General features: G+C 41.3%; 1 protein-coding gene across 14 annotated transcripts in view; it reads right to left on the reverse strand.

Moving 5' to 3' along the window:
- LOC107396515 (myelin transcription factor 1) overlaps nucleotides 1-10,000 on the reverse strand; it is a 132,093-nt gene that overhangs the window by 41,409 nt on the left and 80,684 nt on the right. For 2 of the 14 annotated variants that reach the window (XM_070544904.1, XM_070544898.1), the window contains exon 1: nucleotides 4,049-4,178. The exons of 10 other annotated variants lie outside the window; for them this stretch is intronic. In XM_070544904.1, coding sequence (XP_070401005.1) covers nucleotides 4,049-4,073 — 25 coding nt within the window. In that variant the 5' untranslated portion in view covers nucleotides 4,074-4,178. Of the gene's footprint in view, nucleotides 1-618; nucleotides 813-1,430; nucleotides 1,570-4,048; nucleotides 4,179-10,000 lie in introns of those variants that run through there. 2 more of the 14 variants (XM_070544903.1, XM_070544895.1) reach the window with 2 other exon arrangements.

A 10,000-nucleotide genomic window follows, 5' to 3' on the forward strand; every position in this document is an offset into this window, starting at 1 on the left:
TGTCTGCAGCAGCCTTAGAGCACACCCAGAACCAGATGCTCGGCCCTGGTCCGGCCGCTGAGCAGGATTTACAGACAACTCAGTGTGATGACAGCGAGCCGGGTCGGAGGCGCAGAAAGACCAGGAGTTCTGCAGCGAGACGGACTCAAGGAAACAGATTATCCAGAAAACGGAGCATGAGTCTGAAATCTAAGATGCCTGTGCCTGTTATCAGTGATGGGATGGGTGTGTGGAGGCCAGGCGGCGCCATGGTAACCAGGAGGACCCCCCCACCGACCTCAGCCTCACAAATGTGTCACAACAGCTTTTAAACTCAGACAGGATGAGCAGCACCGGGAGACCCGGTGTTGGATCCACCAACCCTGGTCCCGGTCCCGGTCCCGGTTCCAGACCGACCCTGACCTTTCATTCCTGACCGGCTTCACAAGCAAACAGGGAGCAGTTTGTCCCCAGCTGCTGCTTCCAGCACCTTTAGGGTCCCTCCTCCAGCTGCAGCTCCATAACCTCATCCTGTAATCCGCTGAAAGGAGAAAAACAACCGCTCCGACCTTCACCCCCGGTCCTCACGGAGAAACAGCTGACGGTCTCAGCAGCATCACAACTATTCTGGAAGTTTACCTGCTTCCACACGGCGGAAGTTTCCTTTGGAGGATGCGAGGAAGTTAAAGAGCCGCTGACATAACGCATCCTTCATCTCCTTCCTCCATCTTAGGACGCAGGTGCTTTGACAAACAGCGATGCGCACACGGAGCCCATTGCGCGGTCATGTAAGCAAAGCCAAGAGGGGGAGGAGGAGGAGGAGGAGGAGGAAGGGGGAGGAAACGATGAAAATAAAAATAAAAGGCATCGAGCCTCGGCGAAAACCCGCAGCGTTTGTTCTGACTTGCTTCTGAGGACTTTTCCTCCGCTCATCTGCGCCAAAGGCGGATGACATTTGAAGAGCATCTCTGTTCCTGCTGCAGAGGATCAAATGGCCAACCCCTCCCTCCATCCCTCATCCTCCCATCCCTCCATCCATCTGTGCGCCTGTAAACATCCTCTCATCCTCATCCGGACGGGTCTCCCTCCAACCCGGAGCCGCTGCTCGGCGTCGGACGGCGGGAGCAGCTGCTCTCGCTCCCGGAGACCCAGGAGGTGAAGCCCTCAGAGGACAGGGAAGTTTGCGCTGAAGGAGATGAAACGAGTCATGTCAGCAGCGGCTGCGGCTGCTCGGTGCCCCAAACAGCGCCATACCAGGGAGGAGGAACCACTTAAGGACCAAATAAACGCGCACTTTATTTTAGGGAGAATTCAAGTTTTACAGAGCGGCTGAGTTTTATTCACAATGAAGATCTTCCAGGATGAGGAGCAGCAGCATGACCCGGAAACCAGCAAAGTTAGAATAAATATGAATTATAATCCCCACAGATTTAAGAAAACGTGGATTTTACCTCCTTCCTGTGTTTCCTCCGTTTCTGCTCCGCGACCTCGTTTGGCTCGGACAGTTTCAGCTGGCTTTACAAAAGTAGTTCGGAGTAAAACAAGAGAAAATCCCAGGTAAAGGTGTAGAAATCAGCTGACTATCCCGTCCCGAACGTCCAGCTGCAGAAACGGGGAGCGGACGCGCGGACGGACGGCCTCTACGCAGCGCCTCTGCGCACGGATCCGCACCCGCGCCTCACCGACTTGTTTGTAAGCAAAAACATGGCTTCATTTGCCTTTGTCAGCGAGGAGGGGAAAAAACCTAATATTGACTTACCTTTCCCTCACGAGCCATTGTACCCCCCCCCCCCCCCTCCGCCCTCTGCCATGACATCACGGAAGCTGTAGTAAAACCTCCAGCATCAGATGGGCAGGGCTTAAGCCCCCTCCCCCACACACCTCCCCCGTTACTACACACAAACAGAGCCCCCCCCCCCCCCCCCCCCGACTTTCTCCCTCTCTCTCTCTAATCTGATTTCTGCAGACAAGCCGAGCAGAAGTTCCTGAAATCTCAGAACCTTCTGACATCAGAGAGCTTCTTTACCTGCTACCAACCACCTGAGCTCCCAGAGACACCATCTGATAAGTCCTGTGTGTGTGTGTGTGTGTGTGTGTGTGTGTGTGTGTGTGTGTGTGTGTGTGTGTGTGTGTGTGTGTGTGTGTGACTACACCATCATCTGTGTCACAAATCTGGATAAACTTGAAACAACAAAGATCTGCTCTGATGTTGAAACTTGGCCTCAGACCCAAACGCTGCTCTGGCCGGTTCTGCTCTGGCCGGTTCTGCTCTGGCCGGTTCTGCTCTGGCCGGTTCTGCTCTGCTGTTTTGAAACCATTAGTGGGAATGACAACCATTCATTACAAGCCATTTGAGAATAGTCACCACAAATGCCATCCTTTATCTGCCGTCTCCACGCCGCGCACGCAGGGAATATTCAAAAAGCCCAACCTTCAGCTTTCAGAAATTCTATTAAATTCTTATCTCTTTGCAGCAGGCTCTTTCTGTGCAATCCCATTGTTATGCGTTGGAGCAGAAATCAATCACCAGCAGCGCATGCAGCCATCAGTATGATTTCAGACTTGCTGCAGAGAGAGAAAGGACTCACAACAGCAGCAACAATCGAATAAACAAAAGAGGAGCAGGGATAAGAAAAGTCCCTGATCCAACTGAGGGAAGCCCCGCGCAGGAAGTCAGGGACTTTGTGGGTCAGGTTTCAGTTTCTGGAGATCCAGAGAAGATAAGAGAGCAGCTGATGGAGCACAAAGCTGTGGGATACACTCTCAACTCTTCCGTCTGTCACTGAGGACACGTTTCAGGACTGAGAACAGCTCCGATGTGCTGCGTTCAGGAACGGACAGCTCCGCCAGCACAGGGACTCAGAATGTCAGAAACCAATAAAACTCTCAAAAGTTAAGAAACACAAAAATCTCCCCAAGACCCATAAAAACGAGTCAGAGCTCACAGTAACCAACCAGTAGAAAGGCTTAATCACAGAAACACAATTTTAAACACCATTAATGACAAACCCGGATTGGGCACTACCAAGCCTCCGTACAGATTTGACTTAGTTATCATTAAACTGACGTCTGCGACTGATGATGTTCTAGTTAGTTTCTTTCTCTTATGTAACTCTGACTGGCTTTAAAGGAAGAGCACATTTAAATAAATACTCTTTGTTCTTTTATTGTTTCAGGTTGAGGTAAAAATCTTTAAAAATTCAAACGTTTTGTTGAGAAAATGTCTCTAAAATCAGGTCAAAGCGTCACTTTTGACTGGAGGATTCAAGTCTCTGCTGCAGAAACTAAAGATTTATGGAGCAACCTCGTTAGCTCCAAACTTTAGTCGTTTAAACCCAAGTAACTCTGCTTCAGCCGGACCAGAACCAGAACCAGGGAGCATCGGCTGGAGAGCTGTTTAGGAGTGTGTGTGTGTGTGTGTGTGTGTGTGTGTGTGTGTGTGTGTGTGTGTGTGTGTGTGTGTGTGTGTGAGGATGCAGATGGCACAGAGGCCTGCAGCTCTATAGATGGTGGGTATATTGTGCACTAGTATAAATATCAGATTGGGGGGGGGAGCTGACTGGGCGCTAAGTTTTTTTTTTGGGGGGGGGGGGGGGGGTACTATCGACAGATGGAGCAAGCAACCAGACCAGCACTCACTCACACACACACTCACACAGAAAGTTTAATAAGCCCGCAGCTTGGCATTGTCCCGCGGTACCGCCGGGGCCACCGGGCCTCTGGGACCGGCGGCTCTTTGTCTGCTGAGTTTTTCTGTTTTTACTCCAAACAACAAAGAAAGTTTGAGTCTGGAGATCAGACGGCCTAAGCCTCTTTAAACCCGAACAGCAAACAGCTCCTTCTGCACGTAAACCCATCTTAATGATGGTAACAATAATAATAATAATAATAATAATAATAATAATAATAATAATAATAATAATAATAATAATTTAACCGGGTGACGTTTGCAGCGGCAGAAGAAATCAAAGAAGACATGAGATGAAAATGAAGTTTTCTCTGACAGTTTAGATAATGAATGAATGAATGAATGAATGAATGAATGAATGAATGAATGAACGCTACGAACCCAGAAATGTGCAACACAGCTTCATCTTTGTGCTCTTCTTCCTCCTCTCTCTCTGCAGCCGGTAACTTTACTTCTGCTTCTGAAACTTCTCCTAACTTTACTTCAGCTGCCCTCTCCTGCCTCCTCCTCCCCTCTGGGGTTCAGCAGGTCTGAGGGGCGGGGACCCCACCAGCTGACTGACAGGGAGGAGCAGCCAATAGGAGGAGGCTGCCCGGAGCTGGACCCAATCCCAGACTCCTGAGTGTCAGCTTTCAACAACAAAAGCTGTGGAGCAACAAAGAGCATCTGCTGCTTCTCACCCAGAGCCACCAGACTAGGTTTCTGTTTACTGTTGGTTCTGGTTCTGGTGTGGGTAAAACCCAGAATCTGAGATGGTTCTGCTCCTCCAGCTGGCAGCAGATGTGAAGCAGCTCAGAGTCAGAGGAACCTTTTCGCTGGACCTGCAGGTCCACTCAGGGAGTCTGGGTCTGGGACGGACAGACAGGTCCTCCCTCCCTACGGCAGATGGCCTGCCAGATAATGAGCTGCGTTGCTGGCGGCTGTGGCAGCATCAGCTGTTCTTTGTTATCGTTTAAACTATTTAAAAACAACTTTTATAGAAACTAGATGTAACTGGAAAACTCCTAAATCCATTTTTAACCGGGGTGTCCAAAGTGAGGCTCATGGGCCATGTGTGACTCTCAGAGTGATGCTGTGTGGTCCTCTACCACAGCAGCTTCCTCCTTCAGCTCACTGTTGCTAATACGAAGCTAAAAGTAAAAGCTTGTTACAACTGTGTATACATATATAATCCAACGTATATACCCTAATGTATATAATCTGACAATATAATCTAATATATATAATCTAACATATATAATCTAATATATATAATCTGACAATATAATCTAATATATATAATCTAACATATATAATCTAATATATATAATCTAACATACATAATCTAATATATATAATCTAACATATATAATCTAATATATATAATCTAACATATATAATCTAATATATATAATCTAACATATATAATCTAATATATATAATCTAACATACATAATCTAATATATATAATCTAACATATATAATCTAATATATATAATCTAACATACATAATCTAATATATATAATCTAACATATATAATCTAATATATATAATCTAACATATATAATCTAATATATATAATCTAACATATATAATCTAATATATATAATCTAACATACATAATCTAATATATATAATCTAACATATATAATCTAATATATATAATCTATCATATATAATCCAACGTATATACCCTAATGTATATAATCTGACAATATAATCTAATATATATAATCTAACATATATAATCTAATATATATAATCTGACAATATAATCTAATATATATAATCTAACATATATAATCTAATATATATAATCTAACATACATAATCTAATATATATAATCTAACATATATAATCTAATATATATAATCTAACATACATAATCTAATATATATAATCTAACATATATAATCTAATATATATAATCTAACATACATAATCTAATATATATAATCTAACATATATAATCTAACATACATAATCTAATATATATAATCTAACATATATAATCTAATATATATAATCTAACATATATAATCTAATATATATAATCTGACAATATAATCTAATATATATAATCTAACATACATAATCTAATATATATAATCTGACAATATAATCTAATATATATAATCTAACATATATAATCTAATATATATAATCTAGCATACATAATCTAATATATATAATCTAACATATATAATCTAATATATATAATCTAACATACATAATCTAATATATATAATCTAACATATATAATCTAATATGTATAATCTAACATATATAATCTAACATACATAATCTAATATATATAATCTAACATTCATAATCTAATATATATAATCTAACATATATAATCTAATATATATAATCTAACATATATAATCTAATATATATAATCTAACATATATAATCTAATATATATAATGTAACATATATAATCTAACATACATAATCTAATATATATAATCTAACATATATAATCTAATATATATAATCTAACATATATAATCTAACATACATAATCTAATATATATAATCTAACATACATAATCTAATATATATAATCTAACATATATAATCTAATATATATAATCTAACATATATAATCTAATATATATAATCTAACATACATAATCTAATATATATAATCTAACATATATAATCTAACATATATAATCTAATATATATAATCTAACATACATAATCTAATATATATAATCTAACATATATAATCTAATATATATAATCTAACATACATAATCTAATATATATAATCTAACATATATAATCTAATATATATAATCTAACATATATAATCTAATATATATAATCTAACATACATAATCTAATATATATAATCTAACATATATAATCTAACATACATAATCTAATATATATAATCTAACATATATAATCTAATATATATAATCTAACATATATAATCTAATATATATAATCTGACAATATAATCTAATATATATAATCTAACATACATAATCTAATATATATAATCTGACAATATAATCTAATATATATAATCTAACATATATAATCTAATATATATAATCTAGCATACATAATCTAATATATATAATCTAACATATATAATCTAATATATATAATCTAACATACATAATCTAATATATATAATCTAACATATATAATCTAATATGTATAATCTAACATATATAATCTAACATACATAATCTAATATATATAATCTAACATTCATAATCTAATATATATAATCTAACATATATAATCTAATATATATAATCTAACATATATAATCTAATATATATAATCTAACATATATAATCTAATATATATAATGTAACATATATAATCTAACATACATAATCTAATATATATAATCTAACATATATAATCTAATATATATAATCTAACATATATAATCTAACATACATAATCTAATATATATAATCTAACATACATAATCTAATATATATAATCTAACATATATAATCTAATATATATAATCTAACATATATAATCTAATATATATAATCTAACATACATAATCTAATATATATAATCTAACATATATAATCTAACATATATAATCTAATATATATAATCTAACATACATAATCTAATATATATAATCTAACATATATAATCTAATATATATAATCTAACATACATAATCTAATATATATAATCTAACATATATAATCTAATATATATAATCTAACATACATAATCTAATATATATAATCTAACATAAATAATCTAATATATATAATCTAACATATATAATATAATATATATAATCTAACATATATAATATAATATATATAATCTAACATATATAATCTAATATATATAATCTAACATACATAATCTAATATATATAATCTAACATATATAATATAATATATAATATAATATATATACTAACATATATAATCTGATTTGATGTGTCTAATGTGTTTCTTTAAAGTGTTCCTTTCATTTTTGTGAGCAGTGTATATAATCGAACATATATAATCCAACGTAAACACTCTAACATACATAATCTAATGTATATAACCTAACATATATAATCTAACATGTATAATCTAATATCTTCGTCTTCGTCTTCCTCCGCTTATCCAGGTCCGGGTCGCGGGGGCAGCATCCCAACTAGGGAGCTCCAGGCCGTCCTCTCCCCGGCCTTGTCCACCAGCTCCTCCGGCAGGACCCCAAGGCGTTCCCGGACCAGATTGGAGATGTAACCTCTCCAACGTGTCCTGGGTCGACCCGGGGGCCTTCTGCCGGCAGGACATGCCCGAAACACCTCCCCGGGGAGGCGTCCAGGAGGCATCCTGACCAGATGCCCAAACCACCTCAACTGGCTCCTTTCGATCCGGAGGAGCAGCGGTTCAACTCCGAGTCCCTCCCGAATGTCCGAGCTCCTCACCCTATCTCTAGGCTGAGCCCGGCCACCCTACGGAGGAAACTCATTTCGGCCGCTTGTATCCGCGATCTCGTTCTTTCGGTCATTACCCAAAGCTCATGACCATAGGTGAGGATTGGGACGTAGATCGACCGGTAAATCGAGAGCCTGGCTTTCTGGCTCAGCTCCCTCTTCCCCACGACAGATCGGCTCAGCGTCCGCATCACTGCAGACGCCGAACCAATCCGCCTGTCGATCTCCCGATCCCTCCTACCCTCACTCGTGAACAAGACCCCGAGATACTTAAACTCCTCCACTTGAGGTAGGACCTCTCCCCCGACCCGGAGGTGGCAAGCCACCCTTTTTCGGTCGAGAACCATGGTCTCAGATTTGGAGGTGCTGATCCTCATCCCAGCTGCTTCACATTCGGCCGCGAACCTACCCAGCAAGAGCTGAAGGTCAGAGCTGGATGAAGCTAGGAGGACCACATCATCCGCAAAAAGCAGAGACGAGATTCTCCTGCCACCAAACTCGACACACTCCACACCACGGCTGCGTCTAGAAATTCTGTCCATAAAAGTGATGAACAGAACCGGTGACAAAGGGCAGCCCTGGCGGAGTCCAACCCTCACTGGGAACAGGTCCGACTTACTACCGGCTATGCGGACCAAACTCACGCTCCTCTGGTAAAGGGACTGAATGGCCCTTAACAGAAAGCCACCCACCCCATACTCCTGGAGCGTCCCCCACAGGGTGCCCCTGGGGACACGGTCATAAGCCTTCTCCAAATCCACAAAGCACATGTGGATTGGTTGGGCAAACTCCCATGCCCCCTCCATCACCCTTGCAAGGGTATAGAGCTGGTCCACAGTTCCACGGCCAGGACGAAAACCACATTGCTCCTCCTCAATCTGAGATTCAACTATCGATCGGACCCTCCTCTCCAGTACCTTGGAGTAGACCTTTCCAGGGAGGCTGAGGAGTGTGATCCCCCTATAGTTGGAACACACCCTCAGGTCACCCTTCTTAAAGATGGGGACCACCACCCCGGTCTGCCACTCCCTAGGAACTGCCCCCGATGACCACGCAATGTTGTAGAGACGTGTCAACCATGACAGCCCTACAACATCCATAGCCTTGAGATACCCAGGACGAACCTCATCCGCCCCCGGGGCTCCGCCGCTGTGTAGTTGTTTGACTACCTCAGCAACTTCTGCCCCCGAGATCGGACAGTCCATCCCCAGGCCTCCCAGCTCTGGTTCCTCCTCGGAATGCGCATTGGTGGGATTGAGGAGCTCCTCAAAGTATTCCTTCCACCGTCCGACTATAGCCTCAGTTGACGTCAGCAGCTCCCCATCCCCACTGTAAACAGTGTGAGCGAGTTGCTGCCTTCCTCTCCTGAGGCGCCGGACAGTTTGCCAGAACCTCTTTGGAGCCGATCGATAGTCTTTCTCCATGGCCTCACCAAACTCCTCCCACGCCCAAGATTTTGCCTCGGCAACTGCCACTGCTGCACCCCGCTTGGCTATCCGGTACCTGTCTGCTGCCTCCGGAGACCCACAGACCAGCCACGCCCTGTAGGCCTCCTTCTTCAGCCTGACGGCTCCCCGAACCTCTGGTGTCCACCAGCGGGTTGCCGCCACGACTGGCACCGGCCACCTTACGACCACAGCTAGCAACAGCCGCCTCGACAATCGCAGAGTGGAACAAGGCCCACTCGGACTCAATGTCCCCCACTGCTCTCGGGACGTGGTCAAAGCTCTGCCGGAGGTGGGAGTTGAAGACCGTCTTGACAGGTTCTTCTGCCAGGCGTTCCCAGCAGACCCTCACTATGCGTTTGGGTCTGCCAGGTCTACGCGGCATGTTCCCTTGCCATCTGATCCAACTCACCACCAGGTGGTGATCAGTTGACAGCTCCGCCCCTCTCTTCACTCGGGTGTCCAAAAC

Source organism: Nothobranchius furzeri, chromosome 15, assembly GCF_043380555.1.
Source record: "Nothobranchius furzeri strain GRZ-AD chromosome 15, NfurGRZ-RIMD1, whole genome shotgun sequence".
Classification (NCBI taxonomy): domain Eukaryota; kingdom Metazoa; phylum Chordata; class Actinopteri; order Cyprinodontiformes; family Nothobranchiidae; genus Nothobranchius; species Nothobranchius furzeri.